At 43.0% G+C, this 17,568-nt stretch overlaps 1 protein-coding gene across 1 annotated transcript in view; it reads left to right on the top strand.

Moving 5' to 3' along the window:
• Positions 1 to 3,619: 3,619 nt before the first annotated feature.
• NLRP1 (NLR family pyrin domain containing 1) overlaps positions 3,620 to 17,568 on the top strand; it is a 46,508-nt gene continuing 32,559 nt past the window's right edge. The window contains 4 exon segments of the mRNA XM_014582791.1: positions 3,620 to 3,643; positions 5,167 to 5,810; positions 5,812 to 6,780; positions 15,099 to 15,269. Of these exon segments, the coding sequence (XP_014438277.1) occupies positions 3,620 to 3,643; positions 5,167 to 5,810; positions 5,812 to 6,780; positions 15,099 to 15,269 (1,808 nt within the window).

Below are 17,568 nucleotides of genomic sequence, written 5' to 3' on the forward strand. Positions count from 1 at the left end.
GGGCCAGTGGCTTGGGATGTCCTGGCAAACAGGGGATCCAGGCCTAGACAAGGTAGAGTTATGGGGATGCAGGACCAGAGTCCCCCACTCTCCTCCATTCACATCCCATGATATCCTAGGCCTCCACATGGTCACCACAGCATCCAGAGCAATGAGGAAAAGGCACTAGGAAGGGTGGACACGGGTTTCAAGCCCCCAAGCAGAGAACTTGTCTGGCATTGGAGTTATGAGCACAGATTTGGGAGTCAGGCAAAGGCCGGTGATAGTCCTGACACTACACATCAGGAAGTGATTTCACCATTCTCAGCCTCTATTTCTCCACAGGAGAAATGGGAGGGTGAGAGCCCACTCCCTTGGGCTGTGTGAGAGTTAAAAGAGATAATTGTGTGAATGGTTAGCCCAGAGTGGCCTCTGCAGTAAGTGGTCAATAAGAGCTGTCACTGTTGCTCTTAGCAGTCCTGGAGGCAGGAGCTCAGTAGCTCCATATCAGAGAGCTGAGGCTCTGAGAGGAGAGCAGTGACCTGCACAAAGGAGGCTGTCAGAACCAGGACAGATATTCACACTGCTGGGATCACAGAGCAAAAGTTACTGCCCAACAGTGTCTGTAAGAGCATCGCTCTTGGGATGAGCCTGTGATGGAGGCTTCGCACAGCCAGGGTAGGTTGGTGCTCTCTTTTGCCCTCTATTGTTGGAGACAGAGGATCTGCTTAACATGAGAGAATTGGGCCCAGAGCCCTGGCCTGGCATCCCATGGCATCCCAGGCCTCCACGTGGTCCCATCTGAGCTCACACAGCACTTACAGGCAGGGCCAGGACTGTGACCTAGAACAGTCTATGACTGATGCAGTGATGTTCTCCTCCACCTACTTTGTGAAAGTCCTCATCTGCTTTCTGTGCCCACCTCACCAGCCTGCACCTAAGCCCTGGCAGTGGTGGTTGCAAGGTCAAGATCCACTTCCCTGTTTTTACCTTGACTTCACCCACATGCTGTAGACATAGAACAAGCAACTCCAACTTTCTGGCCCTCAGTTTGCTCACTTGAGCCTTTATATAAGTAGGTTTACACTCTTCATGCCATCTCTCCCTCCATAGTACAGAATTTGCATGTCTTCAGGCTCCACACACAAAATACCCACTTGCACAAAAGTCCAAGTGCATGATGGAAACTCTGCTGAAGATGTTGCAGAAGGCGGTTAAATCTCTCCCATTTCTCTCCTAAAGGATCCCTTCTTATGCCCTACCAGTACTTTTCTCTCTCAGGCCCTTTCCCTATGCAGCCCAGGCTCACTGGCTCTTCCCTTCTCTGTGACAATTCTGCTCTACCCTCAACTTACATGGCCCAAGTATCAGGGCCAGCTAAGCAGTGCCTGGAAGTCAAGAGGACCCTTAGAATGTCCTATTATGACTATTTATTGTTACTGAAATGGGGAGTGCAACACCTAAGTGGCAAAGTTCCCTACTGGGGCCAGTAGATGGCATCATGGTCATATTGCTGGACTCCCACATAGCCGACTATATATAGCTCGAGTCCCAGACCCAGTGGCTTGAAAATCACGCCAGGTATATGTGCTTGTGCGCCCAAGATTCCAGGAGGAGAACAGAGGAGAAGAGACTGTGGCATAGCCATCCTTCCTGGGGGGTAATTTCTCACTTTCCCTCTCAATGTCTCAGTCTCTCTCTCTCTCTCTCTCTCTCTCTGGTGAGCACACATACTCTAAGGCAAAAACATCTTTTAAAAAATTGTATCTTGGGGGACCAGCAGATGGCAGAATGATTACGTCTCTGGACTCCCACATGGTCAACCATGGTTCAAGTCCTGGACCCAGTGAAATAAACTCATGCTAGGCATGTGTGCATACATGCCCAAGATCCCAAGAGGAGAGTGGAGGAGAAGAGTTTGATCTGTGGCAATCCCCCTAGGGGTGTGATTTCTCAGTTTCTCTCTCTGTCTTTCTCTGTCTTTCCAGTGAGCATACACGCCCTATAGCAAAAAATCCTCCAAAAAAAATTATCTCTAGCTTCACATAGTTTTAAAAATAAGATTATTAACACTTATGTCATGTAATTGTTGAGAGTTCAAAATGTCTGAACCAGAAACAAAATGAGAAAATGGATATTCGTGTCTTTCCTGTCATTCCCCTCAGAAATTAATCCTTCTACTACCAAGTTCCTCCTAGAAACCCAGACTGCAAATCTTCAAGACCAATGACACCCACTGTCCCCACATCCACAGCGGTGCTAGGGGCCTGGGAATCCCTATCTCAGCCCAGCCCAGAACCTAGAAAGCAGGAAACTCCTGGGCCTGGATGGCCTCTGGCTGAAACATCTGGAAAGTCCTGCACAGGTGAGTCATGCTGAGCTCTAGGTAAGGCATGCGTGAGGTAAAGACACTGACAGAGTCTCCAAGGGTCCAGGTTGGCAAGCTGAGCCCAGAGGTTCTAGAAAACATCTGAAATATTTCTCCAGAAATCCCATCATTTCTCCCTCTTCATTGATCAAGGCACTAGAAGGAGCTCTCTGGAAATTAAAATGCAGCTGCATTATCCAGTACAGAAAACACATGGCCCATTCGGGTCATCTCTCGCAAGTAAGTGCATGTACTCTCTGGCAAACCAAAAAAGAAAAAGAAAGTAACAACCATCCTAACTGAAGGTTATACAAAACCAGGTGGCTAGCTGGAGCTGGCAAAATCAAGCTGGCCACCTGTCTTTTTGGACTTTCTAAAGTTTGTCAACCTCTGGTCAGCAGTGTAACATTAAAATAAAACTCATTAGAGGCATCAGAGATAGCGGGAGGATTTTTTAAGTAAACTTGATTCAAGAAGATTTAGATATATGGGACATTAGCAAATCCATGAACTCCAGGTGGTTTAAGAGAATGTGGCAGCAAGAGCTGAGCCCTCTCCTGGACCTTGGCCATGAACCCAGTGACCATCCTGATACTCTTAGAAAATTTTCACATTGCCATATTTTCACATTTCATACTTACTCCCTCCCCCTTTTTTTGGATTATATTGAAGCTTAGTAAGATTACTGCACTTGCTTATTTCTATAAAATACCTCAAAAATACCCCTTTTACTTTCCTTCCTTCTATTTCAAAATGGAAAATACATGATCTATTAAATTGGTTGATATGAGTCCGAGCCACATTTTAGGACAATAAATTCTACAATTTTCCTCTTAGTCGGGTGCAGAAGAAATTTTTTTTAAGTTTTTGCCATAGGGCACATTCACTTGGCAAAGAGAGAGAAACAATGAGAGAGAAAGTGAGAAATCATGCCCTGGGGGGATGGCCACAGTCTCTCCTCCTGCTTTCTCCTCCTGGATTATAGGCATGCATGCATATGCACCCAGTGTGATTTTCAAGCCACTAAGTCTGGGAATGAACCACAGTTAGCCATGTGGGAGCCCAGCACCTTAACCACCTTAACCACCACACCACTTGCTGGCCCTAAAGAATTTTTTTTTAACCTGACTTCTGCCAGATTTCAAAGAGGCAACTCCTAACATTGAAGGGCAGTACAGTTCTGTGGTTAGATCACTACATCAGGATCCCACTTGGGGTGTGTGTGTTTGTGTGTGTGTGTGTATGTGCGTGGCATTAGGGGGACTATCCACAATGCCAACATGGCAGATGGACAACGTAAGGGTTGAATGTGTGGTTTGTGGCACTAGAGACAGAAGACTGGATTCTGTCCCTGCCACTAACTGTGATACTATCTTTCTGAGCACCAGTTTTCTCACTCCAGTCCCACCCCACGGTCACCACATTTCCATCAGCACACCTGTAAATATAGGACAGGAACATGGAATTCTGGAGGCCCAGCAGGATTACCAGGAACAACTGGGCTTCAGCATCTCAAATGAGTCCTTTGCATCCTCTCTAAAAGTCACCTAAGGAGAGAAGTGAGAGGCACTTGAAATATTGTGAAAGGAAAGAAGGACAGAGGTTTTAAGGACTGGAATGTGACTTAGGAGCCTGAAGTTTTCCTGGGGACAATCCCTTTCACGAGCCCTGCTCCTCACAGTTCACAGAGCATCTTGCCACCTGTCTCAGCTTAGGTTCCCTTCAAAGCAGGTCCTGAGATAGGATTTTCAAGTGGGTAGTTTTTAAGGGAGGTGGTTCACTGGAAACACCAGCAGGAGAGACAAGAAGTGAGATGGGGTGGAGGAAGCCCAGGAAAGGAGCAATTTGGGGCAGGATATCCATGTGAGAAAATGAGGTGCAATGAGACTGGGAAAGTCTGGGAAACACAGTTGTTTCTTCTCCTTCCCCATCTGTGTCCCATCGAGGGCACCTCCTAGAGTATGAACTTCATAACCTTCCAACTTGCCCCACATATACATCGAAAGACAGCCCTCAGGACAGACGATCACAGGTGCTCACAGAAGTACACTTTTCGCATGTATAATATAGTGGGTGTTGAAGGGATGCTCCCAGGACTGAACAGCATCTGTCACACTATTACTCCTCCAGGAGCTCCTACAAAGAGGTACCACAATCCCCAACTGAAAGATGAGAAAACTGAGGCTCACTGGGTCTAATGGTCCAAGTCATAAGCTTGATGAGGGCCAAGAGTTGTCTGGTTACTTTTCTTTGTTTGTTTGGGTTTTGATTTTTGTTATATGGAACGTGCACTCACCAGAGCGACAGTGGGAGGGAAAGTGAAAAATCACCACCTAGGGGTATGGCCATGCCACAATCCCTTCTCCATTCTCCTCCTGAAATTTCAGGAATTCACAAACACATGCTCAATGTAATTTTCAAGCAACCAGGTCAGGGACTTGAACCGTAGTGAGCCATGTGGGAATCCAGCACTTTAACCACTATGCCAACTGCTGGCCCCAAGAGTTGTCTTTCTCGCCATTTTATCCTACTATTTATCCCCAGCTCCTAGAGCAATGCTGGGACATGACAAATACTTTAATGAAGGAACATCACACAGGGAGTATGACTTGGATGAGTTGGGGCTTGAACAGAGATCTTCTATCCCAAACCCATGTTCCTTCCACTGTACAGGTGAGAACATACCAGTATCTATAGCCAGTGCAGTGAGTGGTTTGAAGAAGGTATCTGAAACAGGTGTTGAATGAATGACAAATAGATGGACAAATGAACACATCTAATCTGTACCTTTATGTTCCATGTTTCTCGCCCTTACTCAGAAGTCACAGAAAGATACCAGGATCAGAAAGAAGTCCTGCTCCACACCACCCTGGAAAAATAAATTTTTGCACAAAAAATTCACACAGATGCTACTTCTACACAGGCCTCACCCTAGGTACCACAAGCCCCTGGTCAGGGGAAGCTGGCATCACAGTACGGCAAAGGAGCGAGGACATTTGATTGAGATCACAGACTTATTTGGTCCAGGCCTGAGTACCCAGAAAGGACCACATATAGTCATACTACAGGGGGCTCCTGGGATTGGGAAGTCAACTCTGGCCAGTCAAGTGAGGGGAGCCTGGGAGGAAGGCCAGCTGTATAGGGACCGCTTCCAGCACATCTTCTACTTCAGCTGCAGAGAGTTGGCCCAATCCAAGATGATGAGCCTCCCTGAGCTCCTAACAAAAGACACAGGTGCCCTTCGAGCTCCCATTGAACAGATCCTGTCTCAGCCAGGTCAACTGCTCTTCATCTTTGATGATTTGGATGAGCCAAAATGGGTCTTGGAAGAGCAGAGTCCTGAGTTCTGTCTTCCCTGGAGCCAACCACAGCCAGTTCAGGCACTGCTGAGAAGTCTGCTAAGGAGAACCATCCTTCCCGAGGTTTCCTTGCTAATCACAGTCCGGACCACAGTTCTACAGAAACATTTTTTCTTTGAAGCAGCCACGTTGGGTGGAGGTCCTAGGATTTTCTGAGTCAAGCAGGAAGGATTATTTCTACAAGTATTTCACAGATGAGAGCCAAGCCATCAGAGCCTTGAGCTTGGTTGAATCAAACCCAGCACTCTTGACCCTGTGTCTCACGCCCTTGGTGTCCTGGATGGTTTGCACTTGCCTGAAGGAGCAGATGGAGCGGGGGGAAGAGCCCACAGTGACCTCCCAGACCACCACAGCTCTCTTTCTGCACTACATTTCCCAGGCTCTGTCAGCTCAATCCCTGGGAACCCAACTGCGGGGCATCTGCTCTCTGGCTACTGAGGGAATCCTCCAAGGAAAGACCCTTTTCACCTCAGGAGACCTCAGGAAGCATGAGTTAGATGAGGCCATTGTCTTCACTTTCTTGAAGATGGGAGTTCTTCAAACTCACCCTGACTCTCTGAGCTACAGCTTCACTCGCCTGTTCCAGGAGTTCTTTGCAGCAATGTCCTGTGCCTTGGGGGATAAAGAGGAGAGAAGCGAACATACTAACAGCATTGGTATAGAGAAGTTGCTAGAATTATGCAGAAGGCATGATCTGTTTGGAGCACCAACCATGTGCTTCCTATTCGGCCTTTTAAGTGAACAGGGCCTGAGAGAGATGGAGAACATCTTCCACTGCCAGCTGTCTCAGGAGATGAAGTGGGAGCTGCTACAAGCCCAGAAGGAGGCCTGGCCCCAGAAGTCCTTCCTGCAGCCATACTCTCTGGAGCTGCTCCACTGTTTGTACGAGACTCAAGATGATGTCTTCCTGACAAAGGCCATGGAACATTTCTTAGGGACAAAGATATGTGTTCGAACAAACGTGGAGCTCTTGGTTGTTACTTTCTGCCTTAAATTCTGCCAGCATGTGAAGAGACTTCAACTGAATGAGGGCAGACAGCACAGAGAAGAAGGGAGACCCTCCACTATAATTCTGTGAGTACCCTGACCTGCTCCCTCTCTGACTCCTCTCTCAGTCCCATAAGCCCAAATTTCCTGAGCACCAGATGCACTCTCACTAGGCCGGATAAGAGATCAAAGAGGCTGGCTTTTTTGGTAAGTTTAGTTTTTATTTCTTCCAAGATATAGAAAGACAATACCCCCAACAGATTTTGGCTCTATGATCCACCCCCAGCCTCAGCCAGCCCAGATCATGGGCATATGTGTACACAACGTACTCGAGGGAGCCCTTGCAAAGCATTGTGATTTACCAGTGCACCACTGTCTGGCCTCCACTAGTGACTTCTAACTGCCCAACCTGACTGCCCTTCTCCTTTCACCTAAGAGCCTCCACACAATCCAACTGTGTGACAGGGCCCTGCTTGCTACTGGAGAGGCCTGCTGTGGCCCTGCATTGTACTACCTCTCTTCATACCTCTGTGATTAGGCCCTAATGTCTTTCCCCCATCACTTCAGAATGCATGTATCTTTATTTTTTTATTTTTTTTATTTTTGGAGAGGTTTTTGCTATAGGGCATGAGCACTCGCCAGACAGAGAAAGCATGTATCTTCCAGGGAGTCTCCTATTTTTCCTTGCAACTGACTTCATTGTTGTGTCAAGGATGCCACTGTTTCCCTAGGCATTCAACCTGAACTGCACCCTCTGAGAATGGCAGACCAGCTTTCTCCAATAATCCTCCAAACCCAATGACACTGGGAACCTCCTCAGCCAGGTTCCTTTGTCTCTATGAAAGTATTAATCATACAGTATTGGTATATTTCTATCTCTCCCTTTAGATGCCTCATTTCAGAAACACCTATTAAGCACTCATTTTATGCTAGGTCCTACAGATCACAGATTAAAAGGCACATCCCCAGGCCAACCCTATAGCCTAATGGTTAGGGGAACTGGGTCCCACATGACCAACCACAGATCAACTCTTGGCTCTGATGACTTGAAAATATTTTGGAAACACGTGACAAGTGCCCAAAATCTCAACAAAACAGAGAAATAAAGAAGATGGTGGTATGAAACCATGCCCTACTGTGGGTATTTTCTCTCTCTCCATTCCTCTCCCTCTCTCTCTGCCTCTCTCTCCCTCTCTCTCTTTCTCTCTCTCTCTGTTTTTCTCTAGCTATCCAAATACCCTTTGGTGATTTAAAAACAATTAGAAAACACAGGTCCTTCCCTAAGTTTAAAAAATCAGAGAGAATGGGGCTAGGTGGTAGTACAATGGTAAACCATGATGCTCTATGGGGCTGCTCCATGTGAGAAGAACCAGGGTTCACATCCAGAGACCTCTCTGAGAATGAAGCTGGCTGAAGTTGAGGGTGGTCAAAGCAGAAGCACCCTCTTGGGGATAAATGTCAATCTTTCTTTTTCTGCCTGTCTCACTCATGAAATATGTAAATAAGTAAACTTTTTTTAAATGAGAGAGAAGATAGATAATTACAATAGACTGTGATACCTACATAAATAGAGGTCAGGCCAAGATATTATAGTGGCCTAAGGAAGGAAGTGATCATGCAAGTGGACCAGAAAAGGAAAATTTCTCAGAGGAAGAAGTGTTCAAGGTGGATGTTTAATTTGCAGATTTTTAAAGGTTTTTCTCACACTAAAACCCAAGTTTATTGTAGAAAAATAAAGAAAAACAAAAATTAATGTCAACCAAAATTCCATCACTCAAAGATGACATCAAGTATTTAATTTTTTTTATATGTTCAATCACTGTATATCATTATAACTTGCAAAATGAATTTTTCCAGCATGAATACACTATATATTAGTTCAGTTAAAGATATTATCATACATGTTATCATTAACAGATAATTTTCCATTTTTGTATCCCTTAGCTGTTTTGCTTCTTTCTTTTTCCCCTTGATTCCTTTCTTCTCACCCTCCCACCCTTCTCCCATACTGTCACTAGTATCCACAATTGTTTTCCATGCCTTTTTTTATATCGTCTAATCTTTCAGCTTCTGCCATGGAATGTAGATATTCAGTATATATTAAATAGGGACATATAATGTCTCTCTTTCATAGTGTAACTTGTTTCACTTAGCAATAATCTTTTATATTCGTCCACTTTCTATCAAATGCCAGGGCCTCATTATTTTTTTTATCACTGAGTAGTATTTCATAGCGTGTATGTGCAACACTTTTTCAATCCATTCATCTGTTCATGTACATTTGGGTTGGGTCTGCATCTTAGCAATTCCGTATAAGGCCACAGTAAACATGGATGTGCAAGTATTTTTCCAACTGTGTATTCCTGTCCTTTGGGTAGATACACAGGAGTGGAACTGCTGCATCATATGGTAGTTCTATTTGTAAATCTTTGAGGAATCTCCATATTGTTCTCCACAATGGCTTTACTAATTTACATTCCCACCAACAGTGTAGGAGAGTTCCCTTTTCATCACAGCCTCCCCAGAACTTAACATTTTTTTTTTTAATCTTAGCTGTTCTGACTGGGGTTCCATGGTATCTCATTGTGGTTTTGATTTGCATTTCCTTTATGATAAGGAATGTTGAGCATTTCTTCATATGCTTTTTGGGTATTTGTATGTCTTCCTTAGAGAGTTGTCTATTCAGCACATTTGCCCATCTTTTAATTGGGTTGATCTTTCATTTTTCAGGTAGCCTGCTTGAATTCCCTGTATATTCTGGTTATCACTCCCTTATCCTTTGCAAACATATTCTCTGATTCTGAGCGTTGTCAATTCACTCTAATTATTGTTTCTTTTCCTGAGTAAAAGCTTTTTAACCTGGTGTAATCCCACTTGTCTATTTTGGGGATCGTTGCCTGTGCTTTAGGGGTCTTATTTAAGAATTAAGAAGTCTTTGCCGGTTCAGATGTCTCCGAGACTTTCCCCTGCATTATCCGCTAGGAGATTTATAGTTTGAGGCCTTTGGTTTAGATCTATGACCCATTTTGAGTTAATTTCTGTTAATGGTGGGAGACAGAAGTCCACTTTCATCTTTCTCCAGATGGATACCCAGTTTTTCCAGGACTATTTGCTACACAGGTTTTCTTTCCCCACTGAATTGACTGGTGCCCTTCATCAAAAATCAACTGGCTGTATGTTTTGGAGTTTATTTCTGGGGTCTCTATTCTGTTCCATTGGCCCACATGCCTGTTTTTGTGCCAGTATCATTAAGTATTGAGGTATATTCTTCTAGTCTTTTTTCTATGCACATTTATATGGGAAAATTGAAACACATTGAACATTTTATTTTAGTTAGTTTTGTTTTATTAATATATTAAGGCTTTTTTTTTTCATGTTATTAAGTAGTCTGATGCCACACCATTTTGAATGACCACATGATATTCCATAGGGAATGTGCCATGACTGATTTGATCATTCATTTATTCCTGGCTATGTTAGACTGTTTCTATTAATAATTGTTTATGTCTGTAAATGTGAAGTAGGTCTTGAAGAACCTGGTGTAGATACAGCAGGTGGCAGAGGCCTGACACGGGGCCTTCAGAAGAGTTCTGAGCAGGCACAGAGACAGAGGCAAGATGTGGGGGGAGGCAGGGAATCAAGGAAATCAGGCAATAGAAAGAGACTTTGAAATAGATGGTTAAAAAAAGAAAAATGGGGACCAGTAGTTAGCATAATGGCTATGTCACTAGTCTCCCATGTAGTCCACTGTGGTTCAAGTCCCAGACATGGTGGCTTAAACTCACACCGGGTGGATGCGTGCGTGTGCATGCCCAAGATCCCGAGAATGGAGGAGAAGGGATTACGGCATGGCCATCCCCCCTGGGGCGTGATTTCTTGCTTTCTGTCTCTTTGTTTTTCGGGGGAGGCCCCCCACCCTATAGCTAAAACCTCTCCAAAAAAAAAAAAAGAAAGAAAGAAAAATGGAGCCTGGAGAGAATTCCATGCAAAAGGCGAAGGCCTCAGCTGCTAGTGGGAAAGAAAAATTTTAAAGCACTGAGTCAGCCACACAAGGCCGAGAGAACAGTAAGGAGATCACTGTAAACAAGTTTTAAAAAGTCCAGGAAGACATGAAGACTGGCCAATGTCTATAGGAAGGAAAAGGAGAACCAACCAGAGATATTAAAAAAATGAAGATGGCAGTTTGGGCAGTTCTGCATATTTGGCTTGTAATTAAATATTGTATATTTTGAATAAAAAGTTTTCAATTTTTCTTTCAGTCCTTCCAAACAAGATGGCAAATATTGACTGAAATAAAAGTGAAAATTTATTATTCAAATTTCACAAACTAAATCAATGTAAAGAGAATTCAAATAACTGTGCTTTCAAATGACAGCATTTTGGGGCCAGCCCATAGCCTAGTGGTTAAGAAACCAGATCCTACATGACCGATGATGGCGTGAATCCCAGTGCAGTAACTTGTAAAACATGCTGGCACATGTGTGTGCGTGCCCAAAATCCTGACAGGATGAAGAAATAGGTAAAAACTTCCAATTTTTGTAGACTGTTTCTTTGACAGAACTGCTTTGACAAATTCAGTAAATATTTTTGTTTCACAATTTGTTTATAGTAAGTCTTCCAGGTTTCTTTTTTTTTCCATTTCATTTTCTTCCATACATTCAATCACATTATTATTTGTCTTATAAAATGGATATTTCAACAGGTGAACATTTCTCCCTAGTACTGTTGATAAAACTATGAAATATCTTCAACAGATAATACCACACCTCTTTGTGCCATTATGCTTTGCCTCTCTGTCCCTCCCCCAAATGTCCTTCTTCAGACCCTCCTCTTTCACACACACTATATCTGGTATTTACATCTATATACAGTGTTTCTATATCCTTTAGACAATTAATTTCAGTCATAGAGGGCAGCCACTCAGTATATATTAAGTGGGGACATACAATGCCTCTCCTTGATGTTTATTGTGGCACTTTTCACGATTGCTAAGTCATGGAAACAACCCAAATGCCCACAAACTGATGAATGGTTAGAAAAACTGTGGCACATATACTCAACGGAATACTATTCATTCATAAAAAAAAAAGAAAAAAACCTGGTTTTTGACAGGAAGTGGATGAATATGGGAGACTTACTGCTGAGTGAAGTCCTCTAGGTTTCAATACATCTTGACTTAAAGCAGTTTTCTCAGAGACATCTATAAGAAAAACATGCAGCCAAAGGTTCATATGCTACCCTGAATTTGCTTTTAAACATTACAAAAGTAACTCTATCTCCTGTCTTCAAAGTTTGATAAAGGCCATTCTGTACTTTTTCCTCATTAACAAAAGTAACATACTTAGAATTATCTTTTTTTGGTCAATAGAGGGCTTCATATGTTTGATTCAGGTTGGTTACAGGAAAGTTAGCAGTTAACACAGCATGATTTTGACTGATCAAGTCATTATCTTCTATTAGAATGACACAGTTTTTCCTTCCAACAATGTACTCAACACCAGTCAATAGTCTGTATGGTGCTCCTCGGGCCTAGCCCACAGTGGGGAGCAGCTTCCACATCCACTTGTAGTATTTATGCTTCTGAAATTGTTAAAGCTTAAAACTGTACTAGGACTTTGGAGAGTTCTTTTAACCCTCAGCAAAACACTCTGCAGCAGATATTACTGTCCTCTTTCTGTAGCTAGAAAGACTGAGAGAGTCACAGGGAAGTGGAACTCACGTGGAGGTAGATGGTTCCAGAGCCTCTGCTTCTCACTTCCACACAGCTCTGCAGACTTGAGGGGATAGACGAATTAAGGTTGGGGATATACTGGGACCTATTAGGTCAAATAGTTACTGGGGTGAGAAGGTGGAGATTCTGGCAAGAAAGTAAGAATCTCAGTCTTAAACTTGGAAAATATATTGAGTTGTTGAAGCTCCAGAAGTAGACAGGATCACTAATGTAGTGCGTGTGAAACAAGGATACTGAATGGGTGGAAACTGTACAAGGAAGGGTCTACTCTAACACTCTCAGATGAAGGCTATAATCCTCTCCCCTTCAGGCTGCTAATGTTCTCTCCTAGGACATTCTCCCTTTGCCATCTTGCTTCTGTAGATCCTCTTCTAGGTATGGCTATTCTTGGAAGGGAATAGGATCTCATGCATGCCCATCTGGATAGCAGTGTATGTGATCATACACAACATTACCATCACAAAGTCATCCTCAAAATCATCCAAGGCTCTGTTCCAACCTCCCATCTCCTCTTTTCCTTTCTGGGTTCTGGAGCTTCAAAATGATTGCACCAAAGAAAGACAGGTATGTCTGCATCAAGGGAAGAAAAACTGCCCAAATTACCAACCTCCTCCTCTATGTCATCCCTATGCTGGGCACTGCAGATTAAAAAGATGATAACTACCTGTTCTTGCCCTTAAAGAACTCCCTGACTGAGGCAGAAACAGAAACAAAATGAACACATCAGGATTCAGTGGCAATGGCACAGGCATAGGGCCCCACTGAGCAATATTGGAACCACATGGAAAGAAGACCTAGGTTTGGTTCCCTAGTCATATGGTTGTAAGTTCTTAATCCTTGTTTTCGGCTTCAGCTTGCTGGCCCGGAGGCCACACGACCGCAGGGGGACCGCGCTGACCAGTCGCAGCCTTGGCGCGGGGCCTAGGTTTCAATACATCTTGACTTAAAGCAGTTTTCTCAGAGACATCTATAAGAAAAACATGCAGCCAAAGGCTCATATGCTACCCTGAATTTGCTTTTAAACATTACAAAAATAACTCTATCTCCTGTCTTCAAAGTTTGAGAAAGGTCATTCTGTACTTTTTCCTCATTAACAAAAGTAACATACTTAGAATTTTCTTTTTTTGGTCAATAGAGGGCTTCACATGTTTGATTCAGGTTGGTTACAGGAAAGTTAGCAGTTAACACAGTATGATTTTGACTGATTGAGTCATTATCTTCGATTAGAAGATAATGTACTCAACACCAGTCAATAGTCTGTATGGTGCTCCTCGGGCCTAGCCCACAGTGGGGAGCAGCTTCCACATCCACTTGTAGTATTTATGCTTCTGAAATTGTTAAAGCTTAAAACTGTACTAGGACTTTGGAGAGTTCTTTTAACCCTCAGCAAAACACTCTGCAGCAGATATTACTGTCCTCTTTCTGTAGCTAGAAAGACTGAGAGAGTCACAGGGAAGTGGAACTCACGTGGAGGTAGATGGTTCCAGAGCCTCTGCTTCTCACTTCCACACAGCTCTGCAGACTTGAGGGGATAGATGAATTAAGGTTGGGGATATACTGGGACCTATTAGGTCAAATAGTTACTGGGGTGAGAAGGTGGAGATTCTGGCAAGAAAGTAAGAATCTCAGTCTTAAACTTGGAAAATATATTGAGTTGTTGAAGCTCCAGAAGTAGACAGGATCACTAATGTAGTGCGTGTGAAACAAGGATACTGAATGGGTGGAAACTGTACAAGGAAGGGTCTACTCTAACACTCTCAGATGAAGGCTATAATCCTCTCCCCTTCAGGCTGCTAATGTTCTCTCCTAGGACATTCTCCCTTTGCCATCTTGCTTCTGTAGATCCTCTTCATGGTATGGCTATTCTTGGAAGGGAATAGGATCTCATGCATGCCCATCTGGATAGCAGTGTATGTGATCATACACAACATTACCATCACAAAGTCATCCTCAAAATCATCCAAGGCTCTGTTCCAACCTCCCATCTCCTCTTTTCCTTTCTGGGTTCTGGAGCTTCAAAATGATTGCACCAAAGAAAGACAGGTATGTCTGCATCAAGGGAAGAAAGACTGCCCAAATTACCAACCTCCTCCTCTATGTCATCCCTATGCTGGGCACTGCAGATTAAAAAGATAACTACCTGTTCTTGCCCTTAAAGAACTCCCTGACTGAGGCAGAAACAGAAACAAAATGAACACATCAGGATTCAGTGGCAATGGCACAGGCATAGGGCCCCACTGAGCAATATTGGAACCACATGGAAAGAAGACCTAGGTTTGGTTCCCTAGTCAACCTGAACTCAGTGGGCATCCCTATGATCTTGGTTGAATGGGAGGTTGGGGGAAGGATCACAGAAGCATGCCAAGGCCTTGTGAAAGCATACCTCTGTAAATAAATAAACAAGTAAGCAAAGTTTTATTTTGTTTGTTTATTTTAATGAAGACACAAGTACACTATGGTCAGGTCTGTAGAATAAGGAGCCACTCAGGGGTGGGGGGCATACCTGTGAGGGCAGAAGGGCAAACAGGGAAGCTGGCCAGTCCTAAGGATAGCATTGTTAGTTGCAACCTGGTACTGGGGGGACAAAATCCCATTGTGTTATACAGGACTGTGCACCACAGACACACACACACACACAGATTACATCTCCGCTGTTCCTCTCTCCCTCTCTCAGGCTCATGTGGGTCCCAGTCACGGGTGCCTGTTGGCAGATTCTCTTCTCCAATCTTGGGGACGCCAGGAACCTGAAGGAACTGGACCTAAGCAGAAACTTCCTGACCTACTCTGCAGTGCAGAGTCTTTGTGAGGCCCTAAGACACCCTTGCTGCCACCTGGAGACCTTGAGGTGAGTCTGGCAAGAGTTCTGCTCTGAAGCTGGGATGGCAGGAGATCCAAGGCAGAGGCTGAGGCTGAGATGATGGATTGGTCTTTGCAGTCATTAAATATTCATTGAACTCCTCTGTGGCCATGCACTGACAGATGCCAGGGTTACTATGCAGAGTAAACAAACACAGGCAGGATTCCTTACTCACAGAGTTTGCAAAAGACTAGATTCATCAAGGAACCATACTAACATATATAAAGGCAGGCCCACATAAGGGCTTTTCTTGAGACTTAAAAGAGACTGGAAGAATACAAAGAATTACTAAGTGAAGAGTTGGGGGACATTCCAAACCAAGGGAGTAGCATATACAAAAGGGAGGACAAGATAGTCAAGAGATTCAAAGTAGGTAGTGTGACTGAAAGGCAGAAAGCAAGGGGAAGAGATCAACAGGAAACAGAGCATGCAAGGCCTTATAGGCCATGTTGGGATTTAATGTCTTTTCCTAATGCGAAGGGAGTTTAAGCAAAAAGTTGAGAAGATCAGTATGTTTTCAAAATAGAAAGAGGTTGTATCAAAAATTGATTGGAGGGACCAGCAGTTAGCGTAATGGCTATGTCACTGAACTTCCATATAGCCTACCACAGTTCGAGTCCCAGACCCAGTGGCTTAAACTCATGTCGGGCATGTGTGTGTGCATGCCCAAGATCCAGACAGGAGAATGGAGGAGAAGGGATTTTGGCGTGGTCATCCCCCCTGGGGAGTGATTTCTCACTTTCTGTCTCTCTGTCTCTGTCTTTAGCAAAAACTTCTCCAAAAAAATATGGATTGGAAAGGTGCAAAAGTAGAGCTTGAGAAACCAGTTAATAGAAAATTTGAAGTTCCTATAAAGATGGTGATGAAAAATTATAGCTGTTTCAGTGAGACACAGTAATAGCTTGGACTATAGCACTGGTAATGGGGATAGAAAGAAGGGATGGATTCAAGAAACCTATAAAAGTAAAATCAACTGGACTCAATAATAGATCAAATTTTGATTGAAAGAAACAGAAATATTGAGGATGATTTTAGGTTTCTAGCTAGAAATCTAAGACTGTGTCACCTTCACTGAGATGGGGAATACTGAAAGAAGAGTGAGTGAGGAATAATAGGGTGTCATGAGTACAATCTTGCACTTGCTGATATCAAGTTCCTTTGAGATATTCAAAAAATGTTAAGCATATATCAAATAAAGCTCTTTGCAAAGATAACATTGTCGCATAAAAGGAATTCAACAAATTTGAAGGGATTGAACATATAAAGTTAACCATGACTATATGAAATTTAAAATCAACAACAGCAGGAAATTTGGGAAATTCACTAATGCATGGAAATTAAACAACACACTCCTAAATAACTAATGGGTCAAAGAAGAACTCATAAAGGAAATAAAAAAATATTTTGAGATGAAGAAAACAAAAATATAGCATATTAAAATGTATCAGATGCAGCTAAAGCAGTGTTAGAGGTAAATTTATAGTTATAAATGCCTAAGCAGTCTAAAAACCAATTATTAGAACTAATAAACAAATTAAGCAAGAATTCAGGAAACAAGATCAATATACCAAAACCAAGTTTATATCTATACACTAACAATGAACAAGCCAAAAAATGAAATTAAAACAATTTTATTTGCAATAGCATCAGAAAGAATAAAATACTGAGAAACAAATTTAACAAAAGAAGGACCAGCCATTGCATGTCAGTTAAGGTGGCTACATCTCACATGACAGATTTTGCAGTTCAAATCCTGGGCCTGGAGGATTGAGAAACACACCAGACACATGTGCATGAATGACTAAAATTCCAAGAGGAGAATGAAGTAGAAGGGATTTCAGTGGCCAACCCCTCTGGGGAATGCTTTCTAACTCCTCACCTCGACTTTCTCAAGTAAGAGAACTCACTCGTCAGTCCATTATTTTTAATTTAACAAAAGGAAGAACAAGACTTGTACACAAAAACCTACAAAATATGAACTAAATTAAATAAGACCTAAATAAATGGAAAGACATCCTATGTTCATGGATTGGAAGATGGTGATCCCTCCCAATATAATCTACAGTTTCGATGCAATTCCTATAATATCCTATCTGCCTTTTTTGTAAAAATCCACAGGCTAATCTTAAAATTCAAATGCAAATAGAAGATAGTATGTCGAACATTGGAGAACATATTCCCCTCTTGTTATAATATTTAATGACCAGGCAATTAAGAGGCAACAAAGAAGCCCAAGAAGGGGTGCAAGTCTCTCACTCACTACTCATGAAAATACCTAATGCATTCT

Source organism: Tupaia chinensis, unplaced genomic scaffold, assembly GCF_000334495.1.
Source record: "Tupaia chinensis unplaced genomic scaffold, TupChi_1.0 Scaffold143814_1, whole genome shotgun sequence".
NCBI classification, from domain to species: Eukaryota; Metazoa; Chordata; class Mammalia; order Scandentia; family Tupaiidae; genus Tupaia; species Tupaia belangeri.